At 43.8% G+C, this 19005-nt stretch overlaps 1 protein-coding gene across 1 annotated transcript in view; it reads left to right on the top strand.

The window, feature by feature from the left end:
- The window catches only part of WIPF3 (WAS/WASL interacting protein family, member 3), a 31399-nt gene that overhangs the window by 6495 nt on the left and 5899 nt on the right, over positions 1 to 19005 (top strand). Inside the window, exons 5-7 of the mRNA XM_006832275.1 lie at positions 4 to 367; positions 4562 to 4711; positions 5716 to 5817. Of these exons, the coding sequence (XP_006832338.1) occupies positions 4 to 367; positions 4562 to 4711; positions 5716 to 5817 (616 nt within the window). The remainder of the gene's footprint in view (positions 1 to 3; positions 368 to 4561; positions 4712 to 5715; positions 5818 to 19005) is intronic.

Genomic DNA, 19005 nt, shown 5'->3' with positions numbered 1-19005 from the left:
CCCTTGCACCTACCACCTATCCCTCCCCCACTTCCTCTTCTCCCACCCTATGGGTATCCCGGGCTCAATGCAGATGCTGTGAGTCCCACCCAAGATGTCCGGGAGCCCCCAGCCCCTGCAGCTCCTCTGGCCCCACCACCCCCTCCATCCCCACTCCCCACTTCTGCCTCATCTTCCCCTAGGTCTTCTGTGCAGGCCCCCCCTTTGCCAGGTATTAACAATAGCAGTGAAGCACCACCCCCGCTGCCCCCCAAATCTCCCAGCTTCCAGGCCCAGCCCCAGAAGCCCAGTGTGCAGACCTTGCCCACACCACCAGCCCCACCAGGACCTCAGTTCCTGCAGAAGAAGAGACATGGCCGAGGCCCAGGTAAGCTGGTACCCTTCCTTGTTGTCCTTCCTTGTTGTCGTTAAGTGCCATTGAGTCAGTTCCAACTCAGAGCAACCCTGCATAGAGTTTCTGGAGAGCGGCTCCTAGCGGTCTAATCCTACAGAACTACACCAGGACTCCAAAGCACAGTAAAAACTTGTGGTTGTGTGGGACTTTGTTATCTTAGACATTCATTTTACAGACAGCAAGGCTGAGAGACGTTAAGAAACTTGCCCAAATTCAAGCTGCCTGTGAGCAAGGGATTCTGGTCTTGGTACCCTCGCCATTTCCTAGCAGTGTGGCCCTGCCTCTCTCCGCTCCCTTCACAATAGAGACAATAACAATACCTCATTGGAAGTCTGTGAGAGGATTAAGTGGGTTCACAGGTGTGAGCAGCTCAGCACACAGCCAGGCAACAGTGAACTCCCGTTGTGTGTACCATCGAGTTGACTTCTTCATTGTTTTTCCATGAATTAAGAATATGTGCTTACTATAGAGCAAGAAAGCATGGTGACTCACTCCATACAATAAGCACTGGACTGCAAACCACCAAGTCTGTGGTTCAAGCCTGCCAGCTGCTCAGCGGGAGAAAGATGACGCTTTCTGCTCCTGCAAAGATTTAAAAGCTTCAGAAACTCAATACAGGACTGCTGTGAGTCAGAAATGACTCGATGGCATGTAACAACAATGATATTATAGAACAACAACTGTCGTGGTTCAGACTCCAGATCTCCGTGTGGAGAAGGGAGCTATGAGTGCAGCATGTTTGCAGAATAGTCTCCTGTGGAATCTTTGCTTGAATTACTTGGTTCCAGAATTGTCACTGGCTCTAAGGTCAGTGGTTCGAAACTACTAGTTGCTCCGCGGGAGAAAGATAAGGCTTTCTACTCCCGTAAAGATTTACACCCTCGAAAACCCTGTACAGGGTCGCTATGGGTCGGAACCGACTCGACAGCACATAACAACAACAACAACAACTCAGTAGCCTGAGTTAGCATCTTGCCGAGTTCTACAGCTGCCTCGGTAAAAGCAAGAGTCTATACTTCGAGTCAACTATTAAGAGTAATCTTTCATATTTCCAATAGCAAGTGGATTTTGAGTTGAGTATACTTGGCTTCCAACCCCCTGACTGATTTCTCTGTGGAGCCGGGAGGCTTCATTCACATTTGGTGCTCATCCCCAAACATCCCACCACCATCCATTCACATGTCCCCCTGTGCACAAACACTCCACATCCATATCCTCACAGGCTCACATTCTTACACACACAAATAATACACACATATTCACAAACACATCCTCACACACACAGCCACATATGCACACATACACACATATGTCCACTCACACATATTCCCTGCACACATATCTCTGTACACACACATCTCCACACACCCATATACACACTCATCCACCTTTATACACTCATCCACACACTCACAGCACACCCATCAGCTCCTGTCAACACTCATCTCCTCATCTAACACACACACATCTACACTTTATTCATCCACACATACATATTTCTTGGTTTTTCAGAGAACTTTTTGATGCATAATGTTTGTTAAGTGTTTTTCCCTGAATTAAAAATAATGCCAACTTATTATAGTGCAAATTTGTTGTTAAGTGCTGCTGAGTCAATTCTGACCCATAGGAAATAAAAAGAAGGAAATTGAGATCCCTATAATAATGCCACTTGTAGATAAAAAACTGTCGTGCATAGATGTGCTTCCTTTCTTTTTCTTCTTATGTTGTTGTTTTTGTTGTTAAATGCCACCAAGTTGGTTCTGATTCATAGCAACCCTGTATAGGGTTTCTGAGATGCAGCTGGGGGATTTGAACTGCTAACCTTGTGGTTCACAGTCCAGTGCCGATCCTACAGCGCCACACCAGGAGTCCTTTTCTTCTGTAGACAGCTATATATTCACAAAGAGAATACCATTTTGTACAAATACTTTTATATTGTTTTTTAGATTTAATATTAAAGCAATTTTATCACATCATTTTAAAAATTGAGTATATGAATATGATTATCTCTATTACCATATTCCTCGTTGCAAAGAATAATGGCACAAACCATTCCTCCCACGGTACTCTACTCAACTGAGTTTAATGATTCCTCGCAGTGGTCACACAGAACTCACACCACACTCACAATTATGGAGTATATTGGGGAAGCCAACAGGTGACAATTCAGGGTCAGAAATGCTCAGGGCACAATTGTTCCAGTCAAGCCAGGTCTCTCCCTGCCCAGCCAATGCTACAAAACTCTTTTAGGGCTGCTAATAAATGTCCATAGGACACACCACTCCCCCATTAGCCTCAGCCTGAAAGTACTTGGTGCTAGCCGTGTGAGTCAGCAAACCTAGCCTCCCTGCCCTCAGGTAAGTGTGCCCCACTCTGTAAGGAAGTCTCCTGTCCAAAGCCACTCAGCTTTACTTGCTGTGAGGACTGGGAAGCCCACCGCTCTGTTTTGTGCTCTGACTCAGTGCTGCTGCAGTTCCACTGCCATGCCTGTAACATTACAGCTGGGTGGAAGAGATTCCATGCACAGGGACCTCAGGGTCCCTTTAGATCCATTGCCATGCCATGGATTCCACCTCATGGCAATCCCAGTACCTAGAGTAGACCTGTGCTCCAGAGGGTTCCCAATAACTGATTTTTCAAAAGGAGATCAATCACTAGTTCATTCTTCTGAGGCACCTCTTGGTAGACTTGAACTCCCAACATTTCAGTTAGCAGCTGAGTTCATGAATCATTTGTGCCACCCAGTTAGTTCCTTTAGTCCCTTTGGTGGTGATGGTGGAGTCGATTCTGACTCATAGTGACCCCGTACAGGGTTTCTGAGGCTGTAAAATTTTACGGGAGCAGAAAGCCTTATCTTTCTCCTGCAGAATGGCTGGTAGTTTTGAACTGCTGACCTTGAGGTTAGCAGCCCAACTCATAACCCACTACACTACCAGAACTCCTTAGCTAGTCCCTTTGTGGTTGTTGTTAAGTACCGTGGAGTCGGTTCCGACTCATAGTAACCCTGCACAGGGTTTCCGAGGCTGCAAATCTTAATGGGAGCAGAAAGCCTCATCTTTCTCCCGTGGAATAGCTGGTAGTTTTGAACTGCCAACCTTGAAGTTAACAGCCCAATTCGTAGCAAGCAAATCCCTGTGGACTTTGGTATGTAGGAATGGAAGACCAAATAGAGGAGGAAGTAGTCTGGGCCACAAGAAAGGAAGTTGAGTAGACACCGAAGAGAAGTGGGAGGAGTTAAGATAGACGTGGGCAGTAATGCCCAGCTGCTACTGCTACTTTAGGGCAGTAAATCCAAGGCTGGGAACCAATGCTCATCTGTCTGGTCTCTTTCTTTATATCTTTGAACATTCAATTTCATTTTTTCCCATGTCAAATAAGGGTGATTTCTGCTTCCGCCCAGTTTGAGGGATAGAAGGTGGTTGTAAGGCATAGAAAATAGTGGTGTGACTGGCTTCATTGCAGCAGTCGAGCGAGGTTTACAGTGTCATTAAGAAATGAGCATCAGCAGAAAACCTGAATGGATGTTGCAGGACAAGGGGTTCTTAATTGCCAGATGAGTCTTACAGACCAGAATCAGCAGAGGCCATTGGGAGCCCCCTGTGGGAATAATCCGGGATGTTTTGGTGAAGAAGGTAGCATGGATGGGTGGGTGGGTAGATTTCGATTGGAAAGAGAAGCAAGGGTTTGCAATGCAGGGGCACCCATGTGAGCTGAAACACAAAGACAAGATTAAGTCTTCGACAACCTAGATGTCTAGCCTCCTTCTGAGCCCTTACTGTAGATATTCATTTGCCTTCTGAAAACTTCAGTGTTTTCCCCTTCCATGGGCTGTAGCATCTGCTGATGAGGGGCATCCCTGTCATTAGTAACATCCCACCAGGTGGCATTTATTGAGCACTTACTGCATGCCACTTGACATAAGTAGTTTAATCTTCGCCACAATCTTCAGAGATGTGTGTATACGATGAGTACTCCCATTTTGCAGATGAGGACATTGATTCACAAAGAGGTGATATTACTTATCCGAATGGGACCACTGGGATCCAGTCCCAAGAAGGTGGGCTCCATAGGCTGCACTTTGGTTCTCCATATCTTATAACTCACATGGTTACAGCACCCTTCCAGCCTCGTTCCTGTAGCTAAATGTACCATCATCTTCTCTTCAAGGGACCAGTGGGGGGAAGCTAAATCCACCCCCGGCTCCTCCTGCAAGATCACCCACCACAGAGCTCTCAAGCAAGAGCCAGCAGGCCCTGGTCTGGACCCCACCCCAGCAACCAGCAGGTCAACTGAGAAACGGAAACCTACACATCCTGGGTAAGTGTGGCCCACCGCCAACGGGGCTGCCAACGAAGGCATGTTTTCCTCTGGCTTCTGGATAACCGGGAGGCTCACTCTAGTGAAGAGTAACCTCCAAGTTCTTTTAAACAGGGCGGTTCCAGTTCTCATGCTCCATCTCTCACTCTGACTACAGAGCTCTGCTTACAACGAGAAGAACAAATGATTTAAAAATCAGAAACTTTAATTATAGAGGAAGGAAGGCAAACATTTAATCTGTGTCTGTCTGTCTGTCTGTGTCTATCTGTGTCTGTCTGTCTGCAATAGAGACGCCAGTTCATAAGTTTAATTTGGAGAAGGGAAGGGATGTTGGAAGGCCCTCCAGGCAGGGAGACAGAGCTAAACTACAGAGTGAGAAAGTCACTCAAATCAGATATGGTCACACACTCTTTGGTCCTTTCTGTGGACTGAACTACTGTCAGACGCAAGATGCAGGTCACAAAGCTGGGACTCAGCACACGGAAGGGCCCTCCTACCGTCAGGAGCTCTGAGCAGAACCTAGTGACTTAGGGGCACCCAGGTCCCAGCTGGACAGAGGCAATGTTCTCCCTGACTGCCAAGATGGGGACTGCTCTTCTGTCCCCACTGCTTCCGCCCGAAGCCCCATTCCAGAATCCAGGGGGTGCTTCATGCAGCTAGGACTTTGCAGGTCTGCTCGATGCTACCCAGTCTCCCCTTCATGAGCTCCTGGCCACTACTGCCCTAGTTGACAGTTTCCTTTCCATGGTGGTTGAAGTCAGTTGGGGTGGGTGATGGAGAGTTACTGTCTGCTGATTTCACTCCTCCTGCCTCCCTTGGTCCTAATTAACCAGCAACAACTGAGGTGGATGGATAGTAAGAGGGGTAACAACCCTGCCCTGAAGACCCTTGTTCAGGGCAGGCAAACTGAAGAGTTAAGAGTAGCCTGTATGCTCCTGGAAATCCCCAAACTTGATTCATCCACACAGTAACCAGATAAACTTTACCATTTCCCATGTCTGCAGATGACTTTGAGTCTAAATTCACGTTCCATTCTGAGGAAGACTTTCCTCCTCCGGATGAATATAAACCATGCCAGAAGATTTACCCCAGCAAGATCCCCAGAAGTAAGTACCCCTTTGATGAGACCCCTAGTTTTTCCTGCCTCTTCAAAGTAGATGCTCTCTGCATACTGATTGACCACAGACTACATGAAGGATAAGCTGGTGATCACATGGCACGCTCACAAAGAGAAGAAATTAATCACTTGGCTACTAACAGCACGGGGAGGGGATCGTTTGAATTCACCCAGTGGCTGTACTGGAGAAAGATCCCGAGGTCTACTTCTGTAAAGATACCCCTACCACATGGGGTTTCTGTGAGTCAGAATTGACTCCATAGCACCCAAAAACAACTGTGAGACCATTGCCTGTTTTTTTGGCCGGGACTTCACACTGTTTCATTCCAGTTAGACCCTCGGTTGAGAATTTGCCTTTCCACCCCAGATATAAGGATTCAGAATCTACAGTTTAACAAGATCCGTAGGTGATTCTTCTATATCTTGTTCGAATGAGTGAAAAGGCAAATTCTCAGCAGGGCTTTCGAACAAGATGAACTGGCTCGGAGCCCTGCTTCCGGAGCAGGAGACTGTGCATACACCTGGAAGTTTCAGAACATTTCTTTGTTCTCATGCCCAGAACCCATTCAGAGGCTTCTACAGAATAAGCCAAAAGCACAGCCACTGCCATCAAGTGGATTGTAACTCATAGTGAGTGAGCCTAGAGAACCGAGTAGACCTGTTCCATATGGTTCCCAGGATGTAAAACATTATAGAAGTAGACAGCCTTATCGTTCTCCCAGAGAGCTGCTGCTGGATTCGAACCACCAACCTGCCCGTTAGTGGTCCAATGTTGAGCTCACTGCATCACCAGGGCTCTCTCTCTTTTCTTTTTTTTTTTTAACAGAATATCAGGGTTAATTGTTTGGAGTGGGATTTGGATGCCACACATCCTGTGGCTAAAATACCCCAACCAACAACAAAAGCAGGAATTTTGCTATACTAGCTGGGAGAAAACCTGGAAGCCACCAGTTCAGGATTCTGGTGAACCGTGCAGAATGCAGGATGCGTAGATCAGTGGTTCTCAACCTCAGCTGTCCACTAAAATCACCAGGAGAGCTTTTAAGACTCCTAGGTGCTATTGAACCAGCACTGGATGAGAACCACAGGGTCAGTGGTTCAAACCCACCAGTTATTCCTCAGAAACCCTGTAGAGAGTTGCTATGAGTCGGAATCGACTCGATGGCATTTAACAACAACAACAAAGGTCAGGCTGCAGTTAGACCAATGAAGTCAGAATAGCTGGGATGGGGCCCCACTGTTCCAATTATTTCCAAAGTAGAGAAGCACAGCTGAGTGAGAAGCCTTCATTCTGATTTAGTTCTGGGGCCTGAGTTGCCCTTTTATCTGTTCAGCCTGAAGAATAGAAGAGTTGAAAGGGCAGGAAGACAGAACCTCCTCATGTGAACACAGGAAGGAAGCAAAGCAAGAGTGACTCCTCGACCCCTCAGTGAAGCTGCCCCTCTTTAGCATGAGCCAGTCTTGTTCTGTGTGGACCAATCGAATTAGCCCCTCTTGTGGAGGGTCTACAAAGAGATAAGCAGACCCTTACTATCATGGGGTGGTAGTTGGTGTTCCCCACCCCACAACTTGAATAAGGCCCCTAGCCCATATGTCAATGTGACCCAACTGACTCTGGAAGCTTTAGAGTTGGTGACCCCCTACCCTAAACCAAAGGAGCCCTGGTATCAGAGTTAGTTAGTTATGTGTTGGGTTACTAACCACGAGGTCAGCAGTTCAAATCCACTAGCCACTCCGCAAGAAAAAGATGAGGCTTTCTGGTCCAGGAAAGACTTACAACCTCGGAATCTTTATACAGGGTCACTACAAGTCAGAACCGACTCTACGGCACACAAGAACTACCACCACCACCACTCCAAACCAAAGAAACGCTGTTGGCGCAACAGTTTAGCAGTAGGCTGCCAACTGAACGGTGGGTGGTTTGAACCCACTCAGTGGCTCCATGGGGGAAAAGACCTAGTGATCTGCTTCAGTAGAGATTACAGCCTATGGACAGTTCTCTGTTACATGGGGTCTGAGTGGAAAATCAACTCAACTGTATCTAACAACCCTACAGCAAGGCTGCGCAAACTTTTTCTGTCCAGGGACAGATAGTAAATACTGTAGGCTTTGCAAGCCATGTGGTCTCTTTGCAGTTACTCAGTTTTGCTGTTTTAATGTAAAAGTTTGTTGTTGTTGTTGTTGTTGTTGTTAGGTACTGTCTGGTCTATTCTAACTCATCGACCCCATGCACGACAGAACGTAACACGACAGAATGCAGCAACATTCTCACAATTGTTACTATGTTTGAGTCCATTGTTGCAGCCACTTTCTCAATCCATCATGTTGAGGGTCTTTCTCTTTTTTGGCTGACACTCCACTTTACCAGACAAGATGTCTTTCTCCAGGAACTGGTTTCTCCTGACAACATGTCCAATGTATGAGAGATAAAGTCTCGCCATCCTAGCTTCTAAGGAGCATCCTGGCTGTACTTCTTCCAAAACAGATTTGTTTGTTCTCTGGCAGTCCATGGTACTTGAAATCTTCTTCACCTACACCATAATTCAAATGCATCTGTTCTTCTCTAGCCCACCTTATTCATTATCCAACTTTCACATGCATATGAAGTGATTGAAAATACCATGGTTTCCATCAGACACTTCTTAGTCCTCAAATGGATGCTGTTAGTTTGATTTCTTGAGGTTGTATCAATTGTGTGTCACAGGTTGCTAATAAGTCTCCTCCCAATCCTGATGCCACATTCTTCTTCATATAATCCAACTTCTCTGATTATTTTCTTAGCATATAGATTAAATAACTGTAGTGAAAGGATATAACATTGGCATATACCTTTCCTGATTTTAAAACATTCATTATCCCCTTGTTTTGTGCCAATGACTGCCTCTTGGTCTGTGTACAGGTTCCTCATGAGCACAATTAAGTGTTCTGGAATATCCATTCTTCGCCCTGTTATCCATAGTTTGTTATGATCTATACAGTCAAATGCCTTTGCATAGTCAATAAAGCGCAAGTAAACATCTTTCTGGTATTCTCTGCTTTCAGTCAAGATTCATCTGATGTCAACAATGATATCCCTCATCCCACATCCTCTTTTAAATCCAGCTTGAATTTCTGACAGCATCCTGTCTATGAACTGCTACAACAATTTTTTAAATTATCTTCAGCAAAATTTTACTTGCATGTGGTATTAATGACATTTTTGATGGTTTTCACATTCCATTGGGTCACCTTTCCTTGGACTGGGAACAAATATAGACATTTTCCAATCAGTTGTCCACATGATTTCTTGGCATAGACAAGTAAGTGCCTCCAGTATTACATCAGTCTGTTGAAACATTTCAATTGACATTCCATCAATTCCTGGAACCTTGGTTTTCACCAATGCCTTCAGTGCAGCTTGGATCTCGTCCCTCAGTATCACTGGTTCTTGATCATATGGTACCTCTTGAAATGGTTGAACATTGTCTAACCCCTTTTGGTACAGTGACTTTGTGTATTCCTTCCATCTTCTTTTAATGCTTCCTGCATTATTCAATAGTTTGCCCATAGAATCCTTCCATATTGCAACCTGAGGCCTGAATTTTTTCTTCAGTCTTTCAGCTTGAGAAACGCTGAGCATGTTCTTCCCTGTTGGTTTTCTAACTAACTGCAGGTCTTTGCAAGTTTCATGATAATACTTTGTCTTCTCCAGCTGCCCTTTGATATTTTCTGTTCAGCTTTTTTACTTTCTCATTTCTTCCATTTGCTTTAGCTTCTCTATTCTCAAGAGCAAATTTCACAGTTTCTTCTGGCACCCACTGTGGTCTTTGTTTTCTTTCCTGTCTTTATAAAGACATTTTATTTTCTTCACAGATGACATTCTTGATGTCTTCTGGTCTTAGGTCACTTGTGTCTAATGTATCAAATCTCTTTTTGAGATGGTTTCTAAATTCAAGTGAGATATACTCAAGGTCATATTTTGGTTCTCCTGAACTTTAAATTTCTTCTGCTTCTCCCTAAACTTGCATATGAGCAATTGATGTTTTGTTTCAGAGTTGGCCCCTGGCCTTGTTTTGACATATGATATTGAGCTTCTCCACGGTCTTCTCACAGATGTAGTCGATTTGTTTCCTGTGTCCACGTGTATAGTCACTGTACGTTGTTGAAAAAAGTATTTGCAATATGAAGTTGAAAAAATAAATAATTCCTTGGTCTTGCAAAATTCTATCATGCAAACTCTCGCACTGTTTCTATGGCCAAGGCCGTATTTTCCAACTACCGATCCTTCCTCTTTGTCTCCAGCCTTTATAGTCTATCAGTAATTATCAATGTATCTTGATTGGCTGTTTAATCAATTTCAACTTGAACAAGTTCTTAGAATTCTTCAATTTTATCGTCATTGGCTTTAGCGTTTGGTGTATAAGCTTGAATAATACTGGTATTAATTGGTCTTCCTTGTAGGCATATGGATATTGTCCTGTAACAGACAGCATTGTATTTCAAGGTAGATCTTTAAATTTTCTTTTTGAGAATGATTGTGAGGCCCTTCCTCTTGAATATGTCATTTCCTGTTAGTAAATCATATGATTGTCAGATTCAAAATGACCAAGACCTATCCATTTCCATTCTATTTCATTTTTGACAACTTCCAATTTTCCTAGATTCATTCTTTGTACAGTCCATGTTCTGATTGTCAGTGAATGTTTGCAGCTGTTTCTCCTCATTTTGAGTTGTGCCCCATCAGCCAATGAAGGTCCTGAAAGCTTTGCTCCATTCACATCATTATGGTCAACTCGACTTTGAGGAGGCAGCTCTTTCCCAGACATATTTTGAGTGCCTTCCAACCTGAGGTGCTCATCTTCTGGCACTCTATTTGACAGTGTTCCACTGCTGTTCCTAAGGTGTTCAATGGCTAACCTTTCAGAAGTGATGCGCCTCTCCTTTTTCTTAGTCTGTCTTAGTCTGGAAACTCTGCTGAAACCTATCAACCATGGCTGGCCCTGCTGGTATGTAAACTACCATTGGCATAGTTTCCAGCATTATAGCAACACACAAGCCACCACAGTATGACTAACTGACAGATGAGTGGTGCAAAAGTCAAAATAACCATGGATAATACTTCAAAAGTTCGTGAAAAAACTTCATTATCTTTCAATTCCATTTTCCCACCGACTCTATGAAGCCCCATTGTATATACATGAAAGGGCACAGCTCTTTTCCAATAAAACTTTATTTACAAAAATGAGTGTAGGCCGAATTTTGTATTTTGGACATATTTTGCTGATCCCTGCCTTCAACCATCCCAGAAAAATGGATTCTTACAAATCTCTTTGTGTTATTCAGCCTTGCCCAGTCATGTTCTGCAGAGTTCTTCAGTTTTTGATTGGGTACATTCTAACAGGAACCTAGCTGCATTTTGAACTCACAAATGCAGCTAGCTTCTTGTTAGAATGTACTCAGAGACAATAGGAGCAAAGCTCCGCCCATCACCCACCACACTACTCTGAGAGGGTAGCACTTTGATGGTCTACATCATGTTCTTCCCCATCTCAGGGAAATGTGCAAATTGGTACCCATACCAATTGTTTTAAAAGCCTGTTAAATGAACTGACACCCTGTAGACTAGAAAGGCTGTTTGCAATCTCCAAAATAAGCTGTTGTTTTCAATTGATGTGGCTTGGGTGGACATGAATTGCTTCTGTAGTCTCCTAGTGAAATTGAACGATCCTGTCCTGTCATCATGCTGCAAGGACTTTGTTAATGATGCTAATGTGAGTCCAATGTAACTTGGGCCTGCCTGTCTGATTGAATTTCTCCTTCATTTCCTCCTGCTCACTGTTGACCTGGTTCTCCAAGATAGCAGTTCCTTGTAGTCTGGGAGATAAGGTTGGTTCTTTGGGATGAGTGTGTTCACAATCTTTTTAACAGCAAATCACATGTTTTGCCTTTTCCTTCTCTCTCTCTCTCCTTCTCCACACACACATGGAGGAATCCTCATGCTTAGCAATTCCAATGCCTAACTCTGCTGTCTCCACTTTGTTGTTGTTGTTAAGTGCTGTTGCATCAGTTCTGAGTCATAGAAACCTCTATATATGGTTTCTGAGGAGCAGCTGGTGGGTTTGAACTGCCGACCTCGTAGTTGATCTTACAGCACCACACCAGGAGTCCTCCACTTAGTACGTGTTAGCTATTTTTTTTTTTTCTTTAGTAGGATAAGTTATTTCACTTTTTAAAATGTTTTAAAAGGTCACAATATTTATTAACATAATGATGGTAGAAGTAAGTCATCGTTGTCATCATCACCACCACCATATCCACAGAGACTCACTGTAGCCCTTGCCCGCTAGGAAGACTTAGATAAATGAGTCCCCTCACTTATTCTCAAGCAGGAGGAAGGAGAGGGAAAGAGATACAAGCATATGACATCAGTCTGATTTTCCAGCAAAATCATCTCAGTCATAGTCAATTCAGTGGGAAAGTGACTGATTTGACTAAACTTGACTGAGTTTACATACATCCCGACTCCTATTTTAAAATAGATCTTTCACATTTTGAGTACAACTGTAGTTGTTGTTATGTGCCACTGAGTCAGTTCTAACTTGTAGAAGCCCTAGGTGACAGAGTAGGGCTGTCCCATGGGACTTCCGAGGGTGTGAATTTTACATGAACAAATGGCCAGGTCTTTTCTCCCACAGGGCAGTTGATGATTTCAAAGTGCTGATATTTCAGTTAACAGTGGAGTGCTTAAACCATAGCACCAAAACTAGCCATTGTTATTCTCATCAATGAAGGGACGTCTCTGTCAGCCTCTGCGGAGACTTCAACAGTATAGATGGCTCATGTCATAAACATCAAAGTAGTAGAGGTTCCAAGACTGAGATATTCAGGTAACATAGTAGTAGCCTGCTGGTGAGACAGTTAGCTTCAGCTTTTATAGAGGGTACTTGATGGGGACTCAGTGGACTTAACTTCACCAAGCTTTGCTACTACTGCTGACTACACCCCTCCTAGCAGCTCAGTCTTTTGCATCTCTTTCTTTCATTACTAGTCTCTCTTTTAGGAGTCCCGGTGTGGTGCTGTGGGCTAATGTGCTGGACTGCAAGGTCAGTTTGAACTGCAGGATCAACAGTTCAAACTTAGCAGCCATTCCTTGGAAACCCTACACAGAGTTTCTATGAGTTGGAACCAACTGGACAACACATAACAACAACAACAACTCATTTCAGGGAAGAAAAGAAAACAAAATTGTCATTGGGTTTCTTCCTATTCATGGCAACCCCATGTTTGTACTCAACAACAAATTGAAAGGTTGGTGGTTCAGACCCATCCAATGGCACCATGAGAAAAGGCCCCTGGTGATGATGTACTTCCTTAAAGAGAACAGTCAAGGAAACGCTGTGGCTCTCAGTTTTACTGTGTAACTCAGAGAGTTTCCACAACTCCTGTCTTTCCAGTTCTTGTAGTTAAGTGCTGTGGAGTTGGTTCTGACTCGTAGCAACCCTAAATAGGGTTGCTGAGGCTTAGGAGAAGCTGGTGACTTTGAACCACTGACCTTGAGGCTCAAATTGACCTTGAGGTCTAGTGCTTATCCTATAGACACACCAGGGCTCTTGTCTTTCCAGATGGCTCCTTAGATTCTCTGCAACCTAGAAAGGGGCTGTGATTCTTATAGAGGATCTCCGTTGATCCCAGCCTGCTCCCTGGGCCATGTCTCTTCTCCTCTTCCCCACAGAACCTGTCTCCATTTCCTCTCCTCCTGCACTCTCTCTCCAGTCAAGTCCTGTCAGACTCCCTCCCTCTCCACACCATGGGAAGAGGCCCTTCACTTGGCAAGTCCAGTGGTCAGAGGCAGTAGGCCCAGTTGATCACCCCCTCTTCTGAAGAGCTTCTTTGTTCAACTTTCTCACAGCCCTCTCTCCTTTTTTTCCTTGCACCCACACTGACTGCTCCTCCAGTTTTCCAGTTAGCAAAACCTTTGGAGTCTCCTTTGACTTCTAACTTTCTCTTATACTCATACACCCAGCCTACCAGAAAACTCATATGAAATGCTTCCAGAATCTGACCTTTCTCCTCAGCTCTGCCTCTCCTAGCCCAGTCTCAGGCCCTGACATTACTCCTCTGGCTGCTGACAGGATTCCCTGCTTCCCAGTGCAGCCTCAGAGTGACTCAAAACCTTTGCCCAGAGCCTTCCTGTGAACTCCCGTCATGCTCCACATCATTTAGAATTTCCTATCTTGTCTCAGAAGACTTACACAAACAAATTTCCCTTCGCCCACCTGCCATCACTTCCCTCTACCTCATTTTCCTCCAACAACACTAGCTACTTACAACTTCTGGAACATTCACGCACACTACTGCGTCTAGCTCTTTGCACCTACCGTGCCTTTTCTATATGGGACACCTACAAATATCCAGGTGACTCACTTCCTACTTACTCTGGGTCTTGATCATATGTTAATTTACTAAGAAGCCCTCTCTGACAATACTATATAAAAAGCAACGCTTTCCACCCCGTTATTTTTGTATTCTCTTCACACTACTTTACAGTCTTCTTCAAAGCATGTATCACCTCCTGACATCTGGGGTACGCACCTGTCTCCTGTCAGGCTCCCAGGACAGCGGAAACCCCTGGAGGTCAGGGTCTATATCAGCACCTGTTCACCATCCTCCCTCCAGCTCCTGGAATGGGGCCAGCCACACAGATGATGAATCCTCGTTAAATCAGTACATTTAACAAATACATATAGTGCTAAAATATTTACAGAGTCAGAAACATGGAAATAACATAAATATTCCACAATGGGACTAAATAATTTCTGGAAAAGTCACACAATGGAATGCAATGTAATCATTAAAATTGTTTTACTGAGGAGATTGCAATCATTGGAATGAAATCTTCCATGTAAACTATCACTGAGTTCACAATTTAAAAAAAAGGTTAAATTTAAAAAAAAAAAGTGTTTTCAATAATACCTACTTTGTTAAATACAAAAGATATTTTAAACCAGTATGCTAAATGTATGAGGTTGAATCAAAAATTATCTGTACTCAGGTTATAATAAAATACCCCATCCACATCCATGGCTGATGGAATGAATATTGAGCGGAATGAATATTGAGCGTGCATGTGAAATGATTCTGTCAAATAGAAAAATGACCGTGGATTCTGTGGCAATCATTTGCAAATCAGCAATGACTCTGCCTATGAGACAGTCCACAACAGACTTGGGTTTTGAAAAGTTTGTATGAGATGGGTACCAAAAAAAAGTCACAGAAGAGCATAAACATAAGTGTTTAGACATCTGCAAACAAAATTTGGACCCATACTCGAAAGAAGGTAAAGCTTTCTTTTAAAAAAATCTTTACTGGTGACAAGACACAGATTCATCACTATGAGCCTGAGAGTAAAAGGCAGAGTATGGAATGGAAGCATCTTCAATCACCGACCGAGAAAAATTCAAAAGTCAACCATCCCCTGGCAAATTGATGCTTAGAAGAATTTTCTGGGATTCTCAAGGGCAAGTATTGGAACACTGCCAGGAAAGGGGTTCAATGCCTCATTACAGTGAGATGCTCACTGAAGAGCTAAAGTCTAAACTTTGGATTAAACACAGAGGACTGCTATCCAAGGGGGTTGTGATCTTGCATGACAATGCACATTCACACACCTCTGCCCACACCTTTGACACTCTGCAAAAACTTTGTTTTGAAGTGTTAAAGCATCCTCCTTATAGTCCTGATCTTGCTCCATCTGACTTTCACCTGTTTGATCCTCTGAAAGCAGCCCTTCCACCTTTGGATGACGATCCACCTCTGATGAAGAAGTGAAGACAGCAGTGTGTTTGTGGTTCACAGCTCAGCCTAAAACATTTTTAAATACGGGAATACGAAAGCTTGTTGACAGATGGACAGACACAGTGTATTGGAAAGCAAGGAGATTATGTTGAAAAATTATGTCTTTATCTTTTATAAAACTTGATTAAAATAAATTCTACAGCCAGAGTATGGGTAATTTTTGACTCATCCTTGTATATAAAAGTATCATTTAGGGGATAAAATCTAAAATTTTAAAAATGAATAATTTGTGTTTATATATGTGGAGAGAAGAAGTTGACTAAACAGAAGAGGGTTAGAAATATACACCCCAAAACAGTCAAAGTGGCCATCACTCAAGTCTGGCACACTCGTGATTTTTATTTTCTTTGTGCTTTACCATTTTGCTCACTTTTTCTATTATATACCACACACATACGTATACGAGAGGGATTCAAAAAAATTTGTGGACATACTTATCTTTTGATTCCATTTTTCTTGGACATTTTGAAGTCCCTTTCATAGAGACCTCTAACAACTATTAAAGTTAATCATAAAATTCCAAATTCGGGAAAGGGAGACTATGATCAGCCCACCCCTGAAGTGAGGGAAGTGTTGGGAGACTTCCCTCAGGGTTTGGGTGGGCTGAATTCTCCACAAAGGCTTGTGGTTGGGGGTGGAATGATGATTCTGTCACTAACTGGAATAAAGACAGTGGTAGTTGAGGGGAGAGGAAAAGGCCACCTAGGCAATGGTTAAGATCTGGCAGAGACTAGAATGATCATTTCCTGTGCAACCTGTCATTTCCTGTACTTGGAGACTATGAGAAGCCTCTAGTGTTAGAACAAAAAAGGCCCTCCGAGGTCATCCAGCCCAATTCCTTCATACATGCCTGAAGAAATTAAATTCAGAAGTAAAGTGAAAGTGACCTGGTCACTTTACCCTGGTCACAGCTCATGCATCAGTTTCCTAGAACTGCTGGAGCAAAGTACCCCAAACTGATGAAGACAGACCAAAGACCACAGCTTTCAATATGGATTACACCTCAATTGTAAAGAAAGATCTTCTACTGGACCAATAAATGACATCATGACAAATGGAGAAAAGATTGAAGTTGCCAAAGACTTCATTTTGATTTAGATCAACACTCATGGAAGCAGCACTCAAGAAATCAAATGACATGTTGCATTAGGAATATCTGCTGCATAAGACCTCTTTAAAGTACTCAAGAGCAAAGATACCAGTTTGATGACTAAGGTGTGCCTGACCCAAGCCATAGTATTTTCAGTAACTTGATGTGCGTGTGAAAGTTAGACAGTGAATAAGGAAGACCATAGAAGAATTGATGCATTTGAGTTATGGTGTTGGAGGAGAATATTGAAAGTGCCATGGGCTGCCAAAAGAACCAACAGATCTGTGTTGGAAGAAGTGCGGCCAGAGTGCTCCTTGGAGACCAGGATGACCAAACTTCGTCTCTCGTACTTCGGACATATTGTCAGGAGGGACCAGTCACTGGAGAAGAATATCATGTTTGGTAAGGTACAGGGTCAGAGAAGAAGAGGAAGACCCCCAGCGAGATGGATTGGCAAAGTGACAGCATCAATGGGCTCAAGTGTGGCAACAGTTGTGAGGTTGGCCCAGGTTCGGGCAGTGTTTCGTTCTGTTGTGCATAGGGTTGCTATGAGTTGGTACCAACTCGATGGCACCTAACAACAACAACAATAGGCCATGTTGTTGTTGTGTGCCGTCGAGTTGATTCCAACCCATAGCGACCCTGTAAAAGGTTTCCAAGGAACAGCTGGTGAACTTGAACCACCAACTTTGCAGTCTGACGCATTAGCCCACAGCGCCACACCAGGACTATTGTTACTAGGTGCCATGGAGTTAGCTGGTGGGTTTCAGTCACTGACCTTGGAATAATCAGTTCTGTGGCCTATAGGCCATATTATTATTCCAAGGTCAGTGGCTGAAACCCACCAACTGACTCCATGGCACCTAGTAACAATAACAGGACAGAGTAGAAATGTCCCTTGGGGCTTCCAAGGCTGTAAATCTTTACGCAACGAGACTACCACATATTTCTTCTGCGAAGCAGCTGGTAGGTTTAAACTGCCAACCTTTTAGCAGGTGAGCGCTTAATCACTGTGCCACCAGGGTCCTTTGGTGACTTAAAACAACAGAAATGTTTTCTCTTATGATCCTGGAAGTTGACTTCAGGGCATCAGCAGCTCCATGGTCTCTGGAGATTCCAGGGCAAGATCTTCCTTTCTCTAGTCTAGTTTTTTTGACATCCCGCTTGTTTGGTTTGTGGCAGCATACCTCCAGTCTCTGCCTCTGTCTTCACATAGCCATCTTCCCTTTGTGTCTCTGCTGAGAAGGATACTAGTTATTGAATTTAGGGCTCACCCTAAACCATTTAAATCTTGTCTTGATCCTTAAGTACATCTGCAGAGACCTTATTTCTAAATAAGGTCACATTCATAGGTACCAGGGATTAGAACTCTTTTGGTAGAATATAATTCAATCCATAAAGTAAGGCCAAAGTCCACTTTCTCTGCTCCACGTTCTGTGTTCTTTGAACCACACCTTGCTGTCTTTTCATTGTTTGCTGAGGTGGACTTTAGCTCGGAGATGCTACAGTGGCCCAAAGCTGATGGTCATGTTTGCTCCTCACAGTCTAGTCTGCCTTTCTCCTGATCCATTTCCCAGCCCCAGGAATGGCACTCAGAGGCTGGAAGAAGCTCTAGGGAGGTCGTCAAGGAGACCTAGCTTTTAAGGGAAGCCAAGGTTGTGAATCCTTTCTGGACATACCCCAAGTGCTACAGTACTCATTCTCTTGTTGATTGGCCACAAAATGGATGTCCCTGTGCCAGGGAAAAGGTACAAGGCTTGCTTGCTTTATAATTTGCATTGTATTTGAAGATAGTATTTCTTAGAGAATTAGTAAGATCTCCATGGAATGAAGTCATGATTTCCATCAGTGGATCCTTTTACTCCTTTTCTGGCACATTGGGAACACTGGACAAATGAGCATGCTAAGAGATGGTTGTAAGTTCTGAATTAAGATAGAGTCCTGGTGTGGCACAGTGGTCCAGGACACTGGACGGCAAGGTTGGTTTGAAGCGCAAGGTCAGTTTGAACTGCAAGATCAATTTGAAATGCAAGGTCTGTAGTTCAGTCTCACCAGTCGCTCCTCGGAAACCCTATACAGCGTCACTATGGGTCAGAACTGACTTAAGAGTACTTAACAACAATGTGGCACTGTATTGAATGATGCAGAAAGCATCAAAAAAAGATGGAAGGATGATGCATGGAGAGGATTGTAACCATGGCAATGAAACGATTATATAATAGGATGAATGTTAAGCTAATGTTGTCCCATATA

Source organism: Chrysochloris asiatica, unplaced genomic scaffold (genome assembly GCF_000296735.1).
Source record: "Chrysochloris asiatica unplaced genomic scaffold, ChrAsi1.0 scaffold00006, whole genome shotgun sequence".
Taxonomy (NCBI): domain Eukaryota; kingdom Metazoa; phylum Chordata; class Mammalia; order Afrosoricida; family Chrysochloridae; genus Chrysochloris; species Chrysochloris asiatica.
Note: the sequence above shows the minus strand (reverse complement) of the source record. Positions and strands in the feature narration are given on the sequence as shown.